This window comes from Osmerus eperlanus, chromosome 1 (genome assembly GCF_963692335.1).
Source record: "Osmerus eperlanus chromosome 1, fOsmEpe2.1, whole genome shotgun sequence".
NCBI classification, from domain to species: domain Eukaryota; kingdom Metazoa; phylum Chordata; class Actinopteri; order Osmeriformes; family Osmeridae; genus Osmerus; species Osmerus eperlanus.
Window position 1 is genome coordinate 8,422,687 of NC_085018.1, and position 21,613 is coordinate 8,444,299.

General features: G+C 43.1%; 2 protein-coding genes across 2 annotated transcripts in view; both read right to left on the reverse strand.

Annotated features, from left to right (window-relative positions):
* Window positions 1-796: 796 nt before the first annotated feature.
* Window positions 797-1,603, reverse strand: LOC134036075 (uncharacterized). The gene has a single exon (XM_062481230.1). It carries the CDS (start codon window positions 1,601-1,603, stop codon window positions 803-805), a length of 801 nt encoding a protein of 266 aa, XP_062337214.1. The 3' UTR covers window positions 797-802.
* Window positions 1,604-13,113: 11,510 nt separating this feature from the next.
* The window catches only part of slc2a9l2 (solute carrier family 2 member 9, like 2), a 241,947-nt gene continuing 233,447 nt past the window's right edge, over window positions 13,114-21,613 (reverse strand). Inside the window, exon 14 of the mRNA XM_062457030.1 lies at window positions 13,114-13,217. Coding sequence (XP_062313014.1) covers window positions 13,131-13,217 — 87 coding nt within the window. The 3' untranslated portion in view covers window positions 13,114-13,130. The remainder of the gene's footprint in view (window positions 13,218-21,613) is intronic.

Genomic DNA, 21,613 nt, shown 5'->3' on the forward strand with positions numbered 1-21,613 from the left:
GCCATGGAACAAGCGCTGCTCTTAAAGTGAATGTGAGATGACGCTCTGATTGGTTTATTGCACGTTACGCCCAAACCACACCCATTAGTAATGTAGCTACTTCGGACCTACCCATTTTAGATTTGTGCCAGGCGCAAAGTCATTTATCCCGCCGGCAAAATAGCAACCGAGCCGGAGTCCCGCCCACAAAGTTACTTGCGCTTTGCGTTTTCATACTTGTTTTTCAGATCGTCAAAATAGGGGGGATTGTCTGTTAAAGACGTATGTAGCAAATGTGTTAGCCTATGCAATCAAATACACATTAGAACGATCAAAAGGATCAACAAAGGATTTAATTACTAGTGTCAAGATACTTACAGGCAAACGTTTTTCTGGCCAACTTAACCCTCGTGCTGCCTTCGGGTCACATGACCCAAAGGTTCACAACGAACCATCGTTGTGTTTACCCAATTTCACCCAATACAAAAACAAATAAAAATAATTTTCTTTTAACCATTGCAATGTGGGGGGTCTGAGACAGCCCGACAGTTAAAAGAAAATGCTTCACTTTGTTTTTGTATGAGGTAAATTTGTCGCAATACGACAGTGGGTCACAATGACTGATGGGTCAGAATGACCCGAAGATAACACAAGGGTTGAATCGAGAGAGAAAAGATGTGTGACCGTTTACTTCACCATGTATAATTGAACTGTAGCGAGACCGTTAGAACAACATAAACATTACGTTACCACTAGGGGTCTCCCTTTCCCCAAATAAACAACAGAACATAACACTCCCCGCTTGTTATAATGTATTATAACACTATTCACCTTTTACAAGTAGAACAACTTCTGAGACTGGTCTACAATACACCCGCTGAGTACCCTGTCTGCCCACCCTCAGGTCCACTTTGCGAACTTTAGAGTCTTTGCTGGGAATGGCGTTCACCACCACTCTGACAGGCCATTCATTCCGCTTGACCTGTGCATCCTTGAAAAGCACAACATCTCCTTCGCTCAGGTTTGGCTTGTCCACGTGCCACTTCCTCCTTGGTTGGAGTGACACCAGGTATTCTTGATGCCAGCGTTTCCAGAATGCGTCGGCCAACGCTTGTACTTGCTTCCACTGCTTGTTGTACAGGTCTTTAAGGTCATACTCTCCCACGGGTGGCAGCACTGGGTCGACTTTCTGTGTTAGCAGCATGGCAGGTGTAAGGACTGTGGGCATGTCTGGATCGGATGACACCGGAACAAGGGGTCTAGCGTTCATAATGGCCATGACTTCAGACATGAGTGTGACCAGAACTTCATGAGACAGGTGAGCAGTGTTTGTCTGTAACAGCAGTGCATCCAGTATTCTACGGGCAATACCTATCATTCGCTCCCACACTCCACCCATATGGGAAGAGTGGGGAGGATTAAAGGTCCAGGTGCTGCTTTGATCGTGAAGGTAAGTATTCAGTTCATGGTCATCAGATCTGATCCGAAGTTCCTTGCATGCCCCTATGAAGTTTGTTCCCCGGTCAGAACGAAACAGACGGACAGGACCACGAACAGCTGTGAATCTCCTCAGTGCATTAACGAAGCTTGAGGAGGACAGAGACTCGTGCACTTCGATATGCATAGCTCTTGTTACCATGCAAGTGAAGATAACTGCCCAGACTGCCGAACACATCAACACCTACATTTGTGACCGAAGGATCTGGGTTGAGTCGTTCCGCAGGTAGGTTTGACATTTTCTGTTCTTCCATTCTTCCTCTCAGCTTTTTACAGGTCACACATTTATGTATGCAGGGTTCTAAATTAACTTTTTTGATCACCAGCCAATTTGGCTGGTAACTTTCTAAAGTTACCAGCCAATCAGAATTTCCACTAGCCAAATTCTTTCCGGTGAAAATAAGAACAATTAAGAGTTTCACTGAATGCATTTGATCATTTTATTAACATTGTTGGCATGAAAAACACAGAAAATGAAGTAAAATGAAGCACAGAAGTATGATGCAAGGGTATGTGAAATCACCAACACGTGACTAAGTAAGGACACGATTTATTGTAAATGGCTAAAACGTCCATTCGCGTCATGAGATTGACTCCTGCCTATGCATTTACAGTAACGTTTTGTCCTAAGCAGGCATTAATTAAACTGACCTAATATACTCTTTATTAAGAACAGTGTATTTACATTACACTAGACTGTGTCAGTAAGCAACACAATTTTTCTTATGCGTAGACTACATGCGGCAATCCTTACAAAACATGACAACATTTTCATTGTCAAACACAAGCCATTCCCGACCCGTCAGCCATTTGGCATTACATTTTATTTTCTTCGTTTCTCTAGTGCTATCAATATCCTCATCCCCTGCCTCGTTCCTCTTCTCGCCCCCAGAAGTTTGTCCTAACCACCGCCGCATTAAGTTAACTTTTTACTTTACTTTACTACTCTAGCTAGCTCTTATTACCTCCTATGATCCGCTATGCTTCGTTTTACTTCTTCCTTGTGTTTTCTGGTGGAAGCTCTGTTCGTTTCCACGGTTTCTCGCGCCGGTTTCACTTCAACTGCGCGCAGCCAATGGGCGTATAAAACATTATCACGTAGCATTGCGGCACAGTGTTCATGGGAAACTTAGGAAGTACTGCCAGGGGGATAAATGACCAAGAACCATGCCGAGAACAGAGCCTTATGTATCATTCATCGAATGCCTCACGTATCACCGGCCAAACTGGCTAGTGAATTTTTATTAACACCCGCCAAAATGAATTTTAACCCGCATTTGTTAATTTAGAACCCTGTATGTATGATGCTTGACACCAGTCTCTTGCCTCCAATCAGTCCAGCAGAGTGAACAGCACCTTTTGTCAGATGTCTTCCCTGATGGGCAACCCTTGCATGGTAATGCCTAACCAATAAGGTTCCTACATGGTGCTTTCCAGGGACAATGATTGGGTGTTTCTCTTCCCAGGGTATGTCGGCCAAAGGAATGCGTCCAACTCTCAGCAGGCCGTCCTTGTCTCGTCCAGTTTCCTCAGAGGGCTTGACTTGGAATAACTTCATCTCTGGAAAGGCATTTAATCTCCTCAGCAAATGCATTGTGTTGAGCATTTCTGATGATTGTTAGTTTTGCTTGTGTCGGCTCATCTGTATTGCTGCTTGAGCCCTTTGTGCAGGACCTGGCCTTGTGTATGAGCTTGGTAATGGCTCGAATGAGTGACTTCCAGCTGGAGAAGCGTTCAAATCGGTTTGATCCCAGCTTGCTTTCGGAGGCCTTGGTTATGAAAGCTTGGACCTGTGGGCGTATGTCCGCGTCTGCTGCAGGGTCAATGAGCTCAAACTCTTCTGGCTGTGAGGTCTTTGGCTAAGAAGGCTGGACCTGTGAACCAGTTGGTGTCTTTCAACATGGCTGCCGGCACTGAGCGAGTGCCGTGGTCTGCAGGGTTGTGTTCTGTGTTGACAAAGTGCCATTGTTCCGGGCTTGTTGACTTTCTGATGCGAGTGACTCTGTTGGCGACATATACATAGTCTTTTACTTGTGTTGTTGATGTAGCCCAATACAATACGGCTGTCTGTGTAGAATGTGACTTTGTGGATGTCTATGTTCAGTTCTTCTGTAATCAAGTCTGCTATTTCAACAGCCAAGACAGCAGCACAAAGCACAAGCCGTGGAACAGTGTGCCAGCTTTGCCTTGCCCATGAGGAATCCAATGTGAGTGTGTCCTTTTTCATTTATTGCTTTGAGATCAAAGAAACAGCCACATAGGGTCTCTCAATCTGAATCTGATCAAGCTTACAGAGTGAGTCCGTCCACATTCTCCACTGTTCCTCTTTCAGCGCTGGCAGAGGAGCGTCCCATTCAGTTACTTCGGCAGACAGCTCCCTGACTAAGGCCTTTCCTTGAATTGTGACAGGTGCCACAAGACTTAGGGGGTGGTAAAGTCCATTGACTGTAGACAGGATTCCCCTTATAGTAAACGGCTTCTTCTCTCTGGATACACGGAAGGTGAACGTGTCTGACTGCAAGTTCCAGGTGAGTCCCAAACTGCGCTGCAGTGGCAAGGGTTCAGCAGTTAGCTCTAGATCCACCAGATTTTTGGCCCGATACTCGGGGGGAAAGGCTTCCATCACAGCACGGCTGTTAGAGGCTATTTTGTGTAGCTTGATGCTTGACTCTGCTAACATTTCTTTTGTGTTTTTCAGTATGGCGATGGCCTTTTTGTCGGTGGGGAATGAGGAAAGCCCATCATCAACATAGAAGTTCCTCATGACGAACTGTTTAGCTTCACTGCCATGTTCCTTTTCTCCGTACAGGGCTGCTCTTCTCAGGCCGTAGATGGCTACCGCAGGGGAAGGAGAGTTGCCAAAAACGTGCACTTTTATGCGGTACTCAGTGATGGGTTTGTTTGGGTTGTTGTCTTTAAACCACAAAAATCGTAGAAAATCACGATGCTCTTCCTGGACAATGAAGCAGTAGAACATCTGTTGCACATTTGCAGTTACCGCTACAGGTTCTCTGCAGAAGCGCATGAGAACCCCCAGTAGGGTGTTGTTCATGTCAGGCCCACTGAGAAGAACGTAATTAAGGGAGGTGCCTTAGTGCTTCGCACTGGAATCAAACACTACACGTATTTGGTCCTTTTTCTGTGGGTGATAAACATTGAATATTGGTAGGTACCAGCATTCTTGTTGTGGCCTCAGCGCTGGGGCCGTTTCTGCTTGATCAGCGTCAAACATTGCTTGCATGAAGTTGAAGAAGTGTTCTTTCATGCCATGTTTCTTCTCCAGCATGCGGCGGAGGGAGGCAAGGCGGTTGACAGCATGTTGTCTGTTGTTGGGCAGACGCAGCCTGTTTGGCTTGAATGGCAGCGGTGGTACCCAGCAGTTTGCTTCATCTGAAGACGCTGGCAGTAGTGGTTTTATGTGCTCTTCCCAGACACACATCTCCGATTATCACCCATCCAAGGTCGAGTCGTTGGGCAAACGGTGCGTTGTGTGGCCCATTACATTGTTCCCGCACTTTGTGCATCCGGATTATGTCTCGCCCAAGGAGAAGAAGGATGGACGCGTTGGGATCTAGGGCTGGGATTTTGTCTGTCAAGTGCTTGAGGTGAGGATGATGTCTGGCTACCTCTGGTGATGGTATTTCAGACCTGTCGTCTGGCAGCATGTCACACTCAATCAGAGTAGGCAAGGGAATGTGGATGTTGCCGTCCACTGACTCCACTATGAAGTTGCTGACACGTCGCCCGGCTGTATCCACCACTCCTGAGCATGTTTTCAGAGTGTACCTCGATCCTGTGCCTTGAATTCCTAAATGTTAAAAGAATTCTGTTCTTCCAAGGGACTTGTTGCTCTGCTCGTCAAAAACAATGTAGGTATTCATGGCTCGGTCTCTTTGGCCAGCAGGATACACTAATGCGAGACAGATTTTGGAGCAGGATTTTGACGTGTTCACATTCCCACAGATTTCCGTGCATTTGGACGTCACAGACTGAATGGCCTCCTGTGGCTGCCGCTCCCCGCTGTGATCCACAGTACTCACATATACATCAGTTTTCCATGGGGCGGGCCCTGGGATGTAGCGCTGATGGGTGTTTGTCATTGTTGCACTCCTGGCACAGCAGAGGCATGTTACAGTCCTTAGCGACATGAGTGGATGAAGCACAGCACTTGAAACAGATGTATTTTTCCTTCAGATACGCTTTCCTTTCCTCAAGAGTTTTGTTTCTGAAGCCACAAAATCTTCTCAATGGATGAGGCTTGTTATGTAGTGGGCACTGTTTGTCGGGATCCTCATGTTTCCTGACTGCTGTTGTATTATCGCTGTCGCCGCCACTTGTTGAGGTTTCAGTCCTTCTCACAGCAACTGATGTTCTCACGTGATGACCATGCTCCTCTTATACTGGCGAAGCTAGGATCGTTGCGTGTTTTTGCCTGTTCACGGACAAAGTTGACGAAGACTGCAAAGGGAGGATATGGCACTCTGTGTTGGTCCTTGTAACGTGATCCTACACTAATCCACCTCTCTTGTAGCTTGAGAGGGGGTTTCTGGACTATTGGGCTTACTCAGCGGGAGGTGTTGAGATACGAGAGACCGGGTAAGTATCCATCTGCTCTGGCTGCTTCAAGTTCCATGAGAATGTCTCCAAGTTCTCTTAGCTTGTGATTTTCTTTGGCTGAGATCTTAGGAAAATCTTCAACTTTTTCCAGAAGAGCATTTTCAATCACCTCAGGTGAGCCATAAACCTCTTCCAGTCTTTGCCATAACATCCCGAGGCCTGTGGGTGCATTGTGAATGTGCACTGCTCTGATCCTTTTAGCCTGCTCAGATGATGAAGTTTCAGTTTCAGGTCATCAGTAGAGCTGATAAAGGATGCCTTCCAGGCCCAGTAGTTCTCTGGCTTGTCATCAAACTTCAGTAGGCCCAAACTCACCAGCTCTCGTTGCATCAGGTACTTCCCTAGGTCTGTTGCAGCCACCGCACCGGATGGGCTTGTGTTGTACATAGGGAATGACTGTGCATGGTAAGGCTGAGGAGGCTTGAAATCATCACTGGTTTGTTTCACATAGTGGGGGAGCTCTCCGTAGCTGTATGATTTTCTCTGTGCAGTGCTGTGTACCTGATTTGGGGTCCAGGTGTCTTCTCCTCTGTGCGAGTGGTGTCAAGCCAGCTCCATAAACCCGTGGTCACTGATTTCACTTGGTGACCTATTACTCTGATTCTCATATCTGTTTGTTGCTGAAGTGGATTTGACAGTTTATATTCTTCTTCAGCAGCTGCTTCAAGACTTTCAGCTTCGGCGTTAGCAGCCGCCGCGCTTGCTAGTCTCAGTTCATGAAGCCTGGCGTTTAGGATGGCTTGTTTTTTTATCAGCTCTGCCTCTTCTCTAGCGAATGCTAGCTCCGCACGCGCAGCTTCTGCTTTAGCCCGTGCTTTCAATGCCATAGAATTAGTTACAGATTGTCTGCTGGTTCTTGAGCAGTTGGATATTTGTGATTTTGTTTTGTAGTTCATCCAATTCCTCTTCTTCCTTTATATGTGCCATGGTGGTTGTTTTGGGTGATTTTGTACTACAGATCGACGAACGCTGGCCATTGGAAGAGCTGCCTTTTTACTGTTCTGCCCCCGCTTCTGTGTGTGTGAGGCGCAGCCTAGACTGCTACATTAGCTCAGCAGATAGCTAACAGTTTCCCCAAAATAAAGAATGAAGCATGAATGATCCTTTCCAAGCTCTTTACTGAGGAATCACTGTAAAACTACAAAGAACAAAGAATACATCTCAGTATTTCATTCGATTACAGATATATTGTCTGTTAAAGACGTATGTAGCAAATGTGTTAGCCTATGCAATCAAATACACATTATAACGATCAAAAGGGATCAACAAAAGATTTAATTACTGTCAAGATACTTACAGGCAAACGTTTTTCTGGCCAACTTAAATCGAGAGACAAAAGATGTGTGACTTCACCATGTATAATTGAACTGTAGCGAGTAGTGATGTGTCGTTCGTGAACGATTCGTTAATTTTGAACGAATCCTTACAAGGACTCAGCAGTAACGAGTCCTCTCAAAGAGTGATTCGTTCATTTTCTCGTGGCCGCGCATCGGGACTGTTGCATAGGCTCGTCCAAGTAAACAGAAATGATTCGTTCATTTCCCGACTCGGTCTTTCTACAAGTCTTTTGATCATTTTTCACGTGACCTGCAAAGGCTCTGTAGTGGCAGCTAGAGGAAACAAACGATTCGTTCATTTCCCGACTCGGTCTTTCTACAAGTCTTTGGATCATTTTTCACGTGACCTGCATAGGCTCTGTACTGGTAGCTGGAGGAAACGAACGAATCGTTCATTTCCCGACTCGGTCTTTCTACGAGTCTTTGGATCATTTTTCACGTGACCTGCATAGGCTCTGTACTGGAGGAAACAAACGATTCGTTCATTTCCCGACTCGGCCTTTCTACAAGTCTTTGGATCCTTTTTTCACGTGACCCGCATTGTATTTTTTAGTAGAGGAAACAGTTTCCTTATTCCCTTTCGCGTGGCCGCTGTTTTAGTAAGACGTGAATGATATTCGCTCAAGTCATCATACTGACTGGTTTTGTTATTTTCACTTTACATTTACACTTACAGTTTAGTGCAGTGTAATTGTTTGCCGTGATAATTAAATGCTAGTGTGATAATAAATGACCAAATCATACAAACTGTCATGATACATTATTTTAATGTAATGCAGGAATTTCTTTTAAAATAGTATCTGCTGGTGCACATGTCATGCACTAACCTACATGAGAATATGATACGTGTTTGCAGTGGACGGATAGCCCCCCCCCCCCCCCCCCGTTGAAATGAACGAATGACTCGAAAAAAGATTCGTTCATTTTACTGAACGAGATTCAAAGAACCGAATCAGTAAAATGATCCAAACTTCCCATCACTAGTAGCAAGACCGTTAGAACATAAACATTACGTTACCACTAGGGGTCTCCCTTTCCCCAAATAAACAGAACATCACAGTTTATTTTCTGAAGAAAATGTGTCTGTTTGCTGAAGCAGTTGAAATTATTTTGTTTTGATAGCTTGAATAGTACGACGGAGTATTAGGGCCAGTGTAGGTGGAAAATATCGGGGATATTTATTATCCCGAGAGATTATAAAGTCATTTTATTAGCGCTTTGGGCTCCAGTAACATAGCCACCATGAGAGTTTACATTTACATTTAGTCATTTAGCAGACGCTCTTATCCAGAGCGACTTACAGTAAGTACAGGGACATTCCCCCAAGGCAAGTAGGGTGAAGTGCCTTGCCCAGGGACACAACGTCATTTGGCACGGCTGGGAATCGAACCGCCAACCTTCTAATTGGTAGCCCGATTCCCTAACCGCTCAGCTATCTGACCCCCCCTATCTGAGTTATCATTGTCAAAGGTAATAGCACACTAGGGCATGGCATATCTAATAAAGTTTGAATGGTGTTTCTAGCTTTTGTTGTTTTTTGAATTAGTCAATTATTTTAAATACAATTGAAATTCATTATTTCACATTACCGATGTAAAAGTGTAGTTAAATAGGCAAATAAATTGGGCGGAAGAGGAATAATAAGTAGCATGCAGGATAGTGTTTTCAGAAAACAGAAACACACCAATAATATCTGAATCAAATAGAAATATTATGTAAGAATAAAGTTAACATGAAATAATTGTAATCAGTCTTATGTAATTTTTTTAGAGAACATTGAGTTAATTGGAAAAGTGCAAGGGGAGATATATATACATGGACATGATGATAATTACCCAAAAAACGGTACAATTGGGTGTTCTACAAAATCAATGTGATGGAGGACCTTTAAGGGTGTGCTTGAAATGGAAATGACAATGTCAACAATTAAGACTGGAGAGCTATTGATTCTAAAACCCACAGTAATACTTTGTATGTTTTTTGCTTTCCCATTGTCAAGTCAGTATTTCACATGCATGATGAAAGAATATCAAAAACAGGCCTAGGGCTGAAATAAATAAAACACCTTGGCATGCAGACATTGGGTAAAATGAGTGACCTGGGGTATGATCCCCTACAGAAAAGAATAATAATAAATAACTCTTGACCCACAAAGTACGAGAAGGAGAGTCAGGTAACTGGATCCAACCAATGCTTGGCTGTGGTTGGTGTTGCTGGCATGGAACAACACTGCATCTCTCTCTTTCTCTGTCTCTCTCTCTGTCTCACTCTCTATGCTGTGGAAAGATTGGGGATGGAGTGGCATGGGGGATGGGGACTCGCAGTTGAGTGGTTTCTACAACAGGAATCAAGTTGCAGGTCGTGTCTGCTGACATGCCATGTGTACTGAACCTACGTATCAAATGGCATGCTTCCATCCTATACAGTATGTCCCGTTCCCCAATATGTCTGAGGCAGTAAGTCAAAAGCACCTGGATGACATCCTACATCCAGTTGCTTTAGACGTAACAAACCAGAATGCTGTTCTGCCTTTTTTCCCACAGTGGAAATGATGCAATAGCAAACCGATACTGTATGAACCTGTCTGCATCAGTGTGTGGTGCAATATGACAAAGTAATATTTTAATCAGGGCTGGACTGGGACCGAAAATCAGCCCTGGGATTTTTTTTTTTTTTTTTGCTTTTTCTCTCTAAGCTTTTCTGCGCCTCCCTTGCGCTTTCGTTTCTCCATTTTTATCGATGCTAAACTTTAACGATGACAAACCATGTTAGGCATTAGCCAACAGCTCGTGTCTTCTTGGATTTGATTGGGTCAGGCGAGTGCCAATTAAGGACATTAACCAATGGGCCGCTGTCAGTTCTCTATGGGCCGGCCCGACCAAAAACAAAAACAAAACAATGGGCCGCTGTCAGTTCTCTATGGGCCGGCCCGACCCAAAAAATAAATAAAAAATGGGCCGCGGTCAGTTCTCTATGGCCCGGCCCGACCAAAAAAACAAAAAATACAATGGGCCGCTGTCAGTTCTTTATGGGCCGGCCCGACCAAAAAAAATAAAAAATACATACATTATATCGGCGAGTCGGCCCAAAAGTGCGTCGGCCCACCGGGCAAATGCCCGGTATGCCAGATGGCCAGTCCAGCCCTGATTTTAATGTATGCTTTTTGCAACAGTGAGCAGCTGTAATCTTTAAAAAAAGAAAAACATAAAAGAATGTGGTTCGAGATTTAGCTTGGGTGTGTGTATCTTGTTCACATTAAAAAAGAAGAGGTCAAAAGAAGGTGTCTGATACACTTCTAATCTATAATAATGATTTCCTAAACTGCAAAGAAAGGTGATGAGACCACTTATGGTAACAATTAGGGGTCTGTATACTTTTTCATTATTTCTGGGATGTGGTGTAACCATTTGGGATTCCTTGACATTCAGTGACATTTTCACCTGGCTATATCCAATGTTTAGATATGTTGTGGTATTTATGCAAATTAGTGCATACCTAATTAGATTATGCACCGTTTGCCCATGTTAACAAAACATTTCAAAAAACTTGTAATACATTCTTCATTTGTCTTGATGTAAGTAAGCAACTCAGTAATTTTCATGGTGATATCTAAAGGTTAAAAATATTACCCTATTCACGTGAGAAAAAGAATGAATAGGCGTATGAATAGGCTATATTTGGTTCTTTTTTTAAACTTTCCCTTAAAGGGATTCTTCGGGGCTTTTTTTCCCTTACTCAGGACATATTGAGGATACAAAATCAGTTGAGTTTGCTTCTGTTGCAATTTGTCCTACCTTTTTTCATAAAATGACTGGACTACTAGTAAGAACCTCACACTTGAAGGATATGTACACAGTCAAACAGTCTATGGTGTCAATCAAAATGCATAAGATCATCTTATAGTTTCACCCTATTCATTTTTATTCATCCAAGCCTTTTATTATTTTGATTCCAAAACTAATTTGCTCTCTCATCTTGCTCAGGATCTTTGTATATGGAGGTTGAGTTGTTGAAAAAATGTTTATTCCTTCTTTGTTTTGGTTACCATGCCATTTGGTTCTCCTTTTGGTCGTTTTTTGCCATATTCTCTCCATGTGAGAACTGTGTGGAACTCCTACTGCAGCTTTAATAAGCATTATTCACATTAACTGTGAATAATGAGAATGTGATTGTTCTGTCGCAACTTCAATAATTCTGCTGAATTAACTTTAACCAAAATAATTTATTAATCACGGCACACAAAAATGATTTACTGTCGGTACAGAAACCTTTAGCCCACATATCATAATTATTATAGTTTTATATTGTATGTCGTTAGGAATAGTTGACATGATGTAGCAGAGACACGTCATCCATTCTTTTTACAGTCAATGGAACACGCCGGATCTGGATCGGATCTGATAAATAAATCCAAATTGAGCATTAAGGCTTGCAGTGTGAACGTAGCCTAAATATACAGGGCATGTTGAACTTGCTTTGTAGTACAGGCCTCTGGTCTGTGAATGCATGCAGTATTCAAAATCTTGGAAGGGGAAGGCTTGGACCTTCAATTTGCACACATGCAGTTGATTGCGTGATTGACATCAGCTGATGACGTGACGCGCTGCCTGAGTGCCATGCCAGAACTAGCTCCGCCCATTTCTAACAGTATTTCAGTCTTGAGAGTCTAGGAACAGTCTGTGTTTACTGGTTACAGCACCAGGCAGTGAACAATAAAAAATATGTAACAGTGCAATAATAACATGTCAATGTACATTGCAGCAAAAACGTCATATGATAAGTGCAACATCAAACTACCACTGTATCAAAAAAACATAGTTTGAAATAATACTAAACGTTTGGTATTTGGTATTTTGTATATACTGTATACATACATGCTATATATACACTGTGTGCCATACAGTATGAAGTATACAGCATGAAGGTCCTGGGTTTGATTGCTGCAAGGCCTGTTGGTGCTCAGGGGGGCCTTGGGTCTTCCAGGCCTTTCTGTGTGGAGTTTTCCCCGTGCTCCCTTTTCTCCACAAAGAATCCCAACACAAGAACATGCAGAACAGGCTGTTCTCTTATCCTGTCAAAACATGGGCATGAGCACTTGGACTGGTCCTCCTGGACTCCTGCCTGCCCTTGTAGGAGTGATGGCGTGACTGGGAAACATGCAGAGAATAGGTTTCACTTGTGTGTGTGTGTTCTTAGTGTCTCCGCTCCCTGACCATGTTTGTGTGTCTTACTGTGAGACAATACAAGTTTCTTCTTCTATTTAAATATTTAGAAGGCAACTGGATGGAAGCTGGGAGTTGATCAAAATCCCTACGGAGATAGGGATATTTACAGATGATTTACTCTTGCCTGGTATCTTTAAAAAATAAAAATAAGAGGCAGCATAAACAGTGTGCTCTCATTTGACAGAAAGTTTTGTTTTAACTCCAGATACAAAATCAAGTAGTATGTGAAATATTAATTGAAAATATTTAAGGTGACCTGATTCTGTTGTAAAAAACAACAAGAGTTTCACAGAAATGAAATAATATTTGTCAAGTGTGTCAGGTTTAAGGCAAGGAGTTTAGAATCAAATCAGTCTCGGTTATTTTTTGTGAATCCCTCTTTCTTTATGGGTGTGGGTGTGTATGTGTTAGGCCTGGCTGGTGGACCCAAGTGCATGACACAAGCCAAGACACATGGCTTTGAGGTTCAAGGGGTTTATTGTGAGCAGACAGACCGGGTGTACAAGGGCAGGGCAGGCAGAATGACCAGACAGGCAGGGCAGGGTAGATGGAGCTGGCGAATCTGTTAACAAAAAATACGTAACTACCTTCTCAATAGTTTAATTAAGTCAAATGTAGCCAAACAGGACTGACTGTGCAGACATAACAGACAATCTGGCGGTGAATGGAGGGAACACCAGGGTCGAAATACTGTTGGGTTGATGAAGTGATGGATGGCAGATGTGTAGGGTTGACAGATGGAAGAGATGGACTGGAATACCGGAGCCTAGAATCACACAGACAGGGGGGAGACAGGAACAGACTTGGTTGAAGTGGAGGGCCTGACAGTATGTGTGTTTGGTAGAGGGGCGGTGACGCTGTCCCGGCCCAGGTATCACTTGTGTGAAATATTTTTTGCAGTGCAGCTGTGTTATACCATTATCGTTTTATCACGGAATTCAAGTGGCCTTAACTCCCCTCACAAGTGTACAGCCACTCTAGAGCTCCTTTGTGGGAAGAATACTCATTTTGAATTGCAATATAGAAATGTCTTATGATTATGGAATAATTGACATCTGGAGTATGATGAATCTTTCTGTTATGGAATTTTCCGCCTACCATAAGACGTTTACAAGAATTTCGAACATTTTTGTTTCCAAAACAGAAATATAGTAAAACCTTTGCATCAAATCAAATTCACAGACTAATGCCGCCCCACTGAAGAAAAATGTACATATCCACATAATCTGCCAAATTTGATATATTCCAGCATTCCCCTTCAAATAGTGGAATGTGATTTTGGACCAATTGCATCATACCTTTTCACTATGTGGCATAACATTCTGAAATGTGCCTACATTTGCAGCAAATCATTTTGTCAATCATCAATTTTCCACAACCATTGATTTTTGATGAATTTACTTACCCCAAGGGGGTGACAAAGGTGTTCATCTTGGAAAGGTGCTCTCCAATACATTTTAGAGCAACAAGGCCTCAGTGAATTTCAAGATTTACAAAGGTTCTAAGTCGTCAGAGATTTTGTTAACAGTTAAGCTAACAGATTTTAAGAAAATGTCTCAAGTATTATTTCTAATATTATTGAGAGAGCCATAACTCACTCAGTGTCTGCAATTACTTATGACACCTATCTTTGGAACTAACTACAAATGATATGTGCCTCTTGTTAGCTAGTCACACAGCAGCTAAGGATGATAGCTTGTTGCAGGAAATCGCTGCATGTGCTTGTAATATTTGTAGGTAAAGAAAGGGTACACGGAGACAGAGAGAAGGTACGTCTATTTGTTCTTTACTTCAGACTCCAATGCCCGCATACAGGAAGTTAAGTGGCCCATACGGATATCGTAGAACATGAAAACTACTACACTCCTCCCTCCTAGATTATAACCTAGATAGCCAGACTACATACTTCATTGCATTAGTCATTCCTTAAAATACATATGCAGGGTTCAATAAACAGTAACATACCCTAAACTTCATTAACACAGCAGTCAGAACATAATTACTGACTTAACAATTAATTATCTCTACATGAACATTTAGAGATTCAGTCTTTCTGGTGCTGTTCGCTGTCTTCCAGGATAGCGACGCTCAGGTTGAGCTTCCGGAGCATCAGCAGCTGCATCTTGTTGCTCCACGCTTTCTGCTTGGTCCTCAGAGCTTGCTGTGTAGTCCAGGAAATCGCTGTCATCCATTCTCCTTGGTCGTATTGAAGCCTTAGATGCACGAAGGTGATCCACATGCACCTTGACTTGGCGTTGACCTATTTGCACTACATAGGTCAGAGATCCTTTTTGTTGCAGTATTTCCCCTGGAATCCACAGTTTCTTAGGATGTCTGAAATCTCGAACTAACACCCTCTCTCCTAGATTAAACATCCGGAGAGGCCTTGCCCGCTTGTTGTAGCTGATGCTTGACCACCACTTCGGATATGTCCGGCTTCAGTAATGACAGGCGAGTGCGTGGTTGTCTTTTCAGGAACAACTCAGCCGGGGTGCGTTCAGTGACTGTGTGAGGAGTGTTTCGATATGTGAACAGGAACCGAGCAAGCCGTAGATGGGGTGACACAGACTGTGCTTCCAGTCGTGTCCAGGCTTTCTTGAAAGTCTGTACCGCTCGTTCTGCTGCTCCGTTAGACGCAGGATGGTAAGGTGGTGTGAGAACATGGCGTACTCCGTTACTCTTGAGAAACTGCTCAAACTCCGTCGATGTAAAGGGAGGGTCATTGTCTGACACAAGCACCTTTGGCAGACCATATGATGCAAAGAGGTTCCTGAGAAGATTTGCAGTCTTCTCTGCTGTTGTCAGTTGTGTAGGCAGGACTTCTAGCCATTTGGAATAGACATCTACTACCACCAAGTAGTGCTGCTTGTTGATTTCAGCGAAGTCCACATGTATCCTTTCCCACGGTGTTGTAGCCCATGACCAAGGGTGCAGAGGTGCTGCAGCAGGTCTGTTCAGTGTAGTCTCACACGCTGCACACTGACTCACGTGATTCTCTATCCCTTGGTCCAGTGCAATGGCCCTTGACCCCCAAATAATACATCCCTGGTCTGTAGACAACTGATCCTTCCTCAAGCAAAACGGCTTGAGCTCTGGATTGGGCACAAACTTTGGCCATCCTGACAATGTCAGATCCAAGACCTTAGAGAGGATTGGGTCTAGTCTAGTTTCTTCTGCTATGTCTTTGGCAGACACCGGCAACTGCTCAACATGGGACACACAGAAGGCTTCCTTCTCATCTGTGCTGTCATCAGCGTCATGCTTGCACGGAAGACGTGACAACGCATCCGCATTGGCGTGGTCACTGGAACGTCTATACTGGATGTCATAGTCATATGCCAGTAGGATTAAGGCCCAGCGTTGCATGCGGAGTGCAGCAAGAGTTGGGACTGCTGATTTGGGGCCTAGTATGGTCAAAAGTGGCTTATGGTCGGTCAAGAGCACAAACTTCCTTCCATACAGGTACTTGTGGATTTTCTTGACACCGAATATTATGCTCAATGCTTCTTTTTCAATTTGAGCATAGTTTCGCTCACTTGATGAAAGAGTCCTTGATGCGAAAGCAATTGGTAGCTCTTCACCAGAGGGTAGCACATGCGAAATTACTGCAACAACACCATATGGACTGGCGTCACATGCTAGCCTAAGAGGCTTCTCTGGGTCATAGTGTGCAAGACACTTGCTGTTCAGGAGACGCTGTTTGCAGGCTTTGAATGCATCTTCACATTTCTCGGACCATGTCCATGGTGTGTCTGTGTGTAGCAGCTGGTGAAGTGGATGCAGTAATGTAGATACATTTGCCAAGAACTTTCCATAATAATTAATCAATCCCAGGAATGCTCTTAGCTCTGTAACATTCTGTGGAGCAGGTGCATTTACTATGGCTTCTACCTTGCTTGCTGTTGGGTGAAGTCCTTGTGCATCGATTCTGTATCCTAGGTACTCTACTGAATCTTGCAAGAATGCACACTTTGATTTCTTGATCCTTATTCCATGCTTTTCCAGTCTTTTCATGACTTCATCTAATATTGCTAAATGTCTTTCCTTTGTAGGCGCTGAGACAAGGATGTCATCCATAAAGCACACTACATTCTCCATTCCATGAAGGATTTGGTCCATTGTGTGTTGGAACACTGCTGGAGCGGTGGAGACACCGTAGGCCAGACGGTGGTATCTGAAAAGGCCCTTGTGTGTGCGTATCGTCAGATACTGCTCTGATTCTGGATCAAGCTGCAGTTGTTGATAGGCGAAGGACAGGTCAAGTTTGCTGAAAACTGTTCCGCCGGCCAAAGTAGCAAATAAGTCCTCCGCGTTTGGTAGAGGATATTCCTCTGGGAGTATGCATCTATTCACAGTCACTTTGTAGTCACCACACAACCTCACAGCCTTGTCTTTCTTGGGTACTACGACGATAGGTGCAGCCCAATCACTCCTTTCCACTTGTGTAATGATTCCGTTCTTCTGTAAGCGCTCAAGTTCTTTTTCCACTGCTTCCCTTAACGCATAAGGTACTGGTCGTGACTTGTGGAAGATTGGTTTGGCATCGCTCTGCACTCTAATCTTTGCTCTGAAGTCTTTAATCTTCCCATATCCGTCCTTGAACAAGTCTTTGTGCTTTTCAAGCATGTCTTGCAGTGTGAGTGGTTCAGTTCTCTGAAGGCTGAAGATCTTTCCCCAGTTTAGCTTTATCTTCTGCAGCCAATTTCTTCCCAGCAATGGCGGTTTACTGCCTTTAACCACCACAAGTGGCAACTTCCACTCTTGATCCCCATACTTCACCGGCACCAGGACCTTCCCCAGCACAGGTATGATATCTCCCGTATATGAAGACAGGTGAATGGCTTCAGCTGCTCCTGATAAAGGGACTCTGGAATCAAAGATACTGAAGCACCCGTATCCACTTGCATTTTCACTGGTTTCCCAGATATCTCCATGCTGACAAAAATGCTGTCTTTCTTTCCTTGTGCAGTGTATACTGTAAACAATTCCAGCTCATCGTCATCACCATCTTCTGAGTCAGCAGTTTCCCTGGTTGCTATGACCATTTGCGCTTTGTCCCTCTGTCTTATTTTCTTGCAGACTCTTTTCAAATGGCCAACTTTCCCGCATCCATGGCATGTTTCAGTGCAGTAGTAGTAGTAGCAGTTGGTTGATGGTTATCCTTGCCACATCGACAGCACCGCCAGTTCTCTGAAACCCGTTGTTTCCCTCTAGAATCATCCTGCCAGTCGTAACGTGATCTTTGACCTTTCATGTGATGTTGTCTTTCACTTGAAGTATTGAAGATTTTGTCCACTGCACCTTTTGGTTTCTCAGCATGTTCTCTCAATTCTTCCGTGTCCTTGTAGGCCAATTCTAGAGCAAGTGTAATTTCACAGGCCTTTTTGAAAGTGAGTTCTTTTTCAGAGTAGCCTTTTGGGATACCGCTCCCCTAAGAGGCCACATACAAACTTATCCCTGAGTGCATCATTGAGAAATTGTCCAAAGTCACAAGTGCTCGCTAGTTTCTTCAGTGCAAGGATATATTCAGAGACAGATTCATCTTGCTTTTGCTGTCGTTTGTAGAATCGGAAGCGTTCCGCTATCAAGATAGGCGTTGGCTTGAAATGCAGTGACATGGCTTTCGTGAGGTTATCGTAAGACTCCTCACTGACCTTTTTCGGTGCAACCAGGTTTTTTAGTAATCCATATTTGATCGGACCCAAAACACTCAGGAATACATCTGCATTCTTCCCTGCATCAATGTCATTTGCAGACAGCCATCTTTCAAACCTTTCCAAATATGAATCAAAATCTTCTTTCTTACTGTCAAATTCCGGAACCTTTCCAATATATGCCATTTCTGCAGTCGTAGTCGTATTCGAATGTCCTTGCGACTTTATAAGTCCTCCTCTTTCAAGAAATTCTTCAGTTAGCTTCCCTTTCAGTTAATCTCAGTTTTTCGTCGTCAATTTAAACCACGTCCTTGCGCTCTTGCGCTTTTCAATGTTGTGCCTTGCTTAGCATCTAAAACTATTTAGCAGATAGCACTGACGGTTTCTTCTGAACCAAACAACATGCGAAATTTTGCTAAAAAGATATATTCATCAAACATCTTTAGTTTCCATCAGTGATGTGGATTCACTTCGTCACCTCGTCGCCACTGTAATATTTGTAGGTAAAGAAAGGGTACACGGAGACAGAGAGAAGGTACGTCTATTTGTTCTTTACTTCAGACTCCAATGCCCGCATACAGGAAGTTAAGTGGCCCATACGGATATCGTAGAACATGAAAACTACTACAGTGCTGTCGGTGAGGGAATGGTTCTCTTCTTACCGAGATATTGCAAAACTGGAGCTTTTGACAGTATTCATAACATAAAACATAACTTAGAATATTTTTTATAATATGGCCAAAATGCAAAATAGTATTTGATGATCTAAGTTACATGAGAACATTTATGTTTTACTATAAATGTTTGTGGGTAACTGTCTTTTACATCTACAGTTAGGTCCATAAATATTTGGACATTGACACAATTTTCATCATTTTGGCTCTGTATACCACCACAATGGATTTGAAATGAAACAATCAAGATGTGCTTTAAGTGCAGACTTTCAGCTTTAATTTCAGGGTATTTACATCCAAATCAGGTGAACGGTGTAGGAATTACAACACATTTTATATGTGCCCCCGCCCTTTTTAAGGGACCAAAAATAATTGGACAAACTAACATAATCATAAATCTAATTGTCACTTTTAATACTTGGTTGCAAATCCTTTGCAGTCAATGACAGCCTGAAGTCTGGAACCCATAGACATCACCAGACGCTGGGTTTCGTCCCTGGTGATGCTCTACCAGGCCTCTACTGCAACTGTCTTCAGTTCCTGCTTGTTCTTGGGGCATTTTCCCTTCAGTTTTGTCTTTAGCAAGTGAAATGCATGCTCAATTGTATTTAGGTCAGGTGATTGACTTGGCCATTGCAGAACATTCCACTTCTTTGCCTTAAAAAAACTCTTTGGTTGCTTTCGCAGTATGCTTCGGGTCATTGTCCATCTGCACTGTGAAGCGCCGTCCTATGAGTTCTGAAGCATTTGGCTGAATCTGAGCAGATAATATTGCCAGAAACACTTCAGAATTCATCCTACTGCTTTTGTCAGCAGTCACATCATCGATAAATACAAGGGAACCAGTTCCATTGGCAGCCATACATGCCCACGCCATAACACTACCTCCACTATGCTTCACTGATGAGGTGGTATGCTTTGGATCATGAGCAGTTCCTTCCCTTCTCCATACTCTTCTCTTCCCATCATTCTGGTACAAGTTGATCTTGGTCTCATCTGTCCATAGGATGTTGTTCCAGAACTGTACAGGGTCTTTTAGATGTTTTTTGGCAAACTCTAATCTGGTCTTCCTGTTTTTGAGACTCACCAATGGTTTACATCTTGTGGTGAACCCTCTGTATTTACTCTGGTGAAGTCTTCTCTTAATTTTTGACTTTGACACAGATACGCCTACCTCCTGGAGAGTGTTCTTGATCTGGCCAACTGTTGTGAAGGGGTTTTTCTTCACCAGGGAAAGAATTCTTCTGTCATCCACCACAGTTGTTTTCCGTGGTCTTCCGGGTCTTTTGGTGTTGCTGAGCTCACCAGTGTGTTCTTTCTTTTTAAGAATGTACCAAACAGTTGATTTGGCCACACCTAATGTTTTTGCTATCTCTCTGATAGGTTTGTTTAGATTTTTCAGCCTAACGATGGCTTGCTTCACTGATGGTGACAGCTCTTTGGACTTCATATTGAGAGTTGACAGCAACAGATTCCAAACACAAATACCATACTTGAAATGAACTCTAGACCTTTTATCTGCTCCTTGTCAATGAAATAACGAACTCCCATGAGGGAATAACATACACATGGCCATCGAACAGCTGAGCAGCCAATTGTCCAATTACTTTTGGTCCCTTAAAAAGGGGGGGGGCACATATAAAATGTATTGTAATTCCTACACCGTTCACCTGATTTGGATGTAAATACCCTGAAATTAAAGCTGAAAGTCTGCACTTAAAGCACATCTTGATTGTTTCATTTGAAATCCATTGTGGTGGTATAAATGATGAAAATTGTGTCAATGTCCAAATATTTATGGACCTAACTGTATGTTTTCACGTTGTTTGCTTGCGTACTTGTTTAGAATGTTGGATACAGTATATGCTATTATATACATTCTTTGGTTTATTGATGTACATATGCTATCTGTGTACTGTGTACTGTGGTGTATGTGGATAGCATCATGGATGACAGAGGAAATTGGCATAATTATCTAATTTGTTTGTGTCTGAATGCCTTTGGTTTCCACCTGTAATGGTCGTGGGATTCCTAGGTAGCAGGGGAATGGATGTGCAGAGCAATGGATATGTTGTATTGGTAGTTTTGCTAATGTTTGTTTGCTGTTATGTGTTCTTATCTATGTACACTGCCTTAGTCCTTCGTGTCAGGGGGTAGAGGGTGGTGGGAAGGAAACAAGAGTAAGGGGGGGATTGTTGTGTCACACATTGCCATGTTTGCCCTGTGCCCAGTGGCGGAGCCAGGGAATTTCCATTGGGGTGGCCAGGATGGGGCCAGTGATAATTTTTGGGTGGCAAGCATGTGTCTCACCAGGCGATGCAGAGCTATTTTAGACACATATAGGAAACATCTCAACATTTTCTACAGCATTAAACATATTCAATATAAACTTGTGGACAATATCGATGGAAAAGTTAGCAGAAGAGTACAACATACAATGTAAGATTGACAATTTACCTGGGGATCCACTGGGGCCACTCCTCAGGGAGGACTCTTCTGTCCTGCTCTCAATCAATCTTTCAGAAACATCTAAAATAATTACAATAAGGTGTACAGGTAATTTTCCTAAAGGTTTTATAATGCATGCTATATAGTGTTTAACAAACACACTATAAGCTAAAGTATAATAT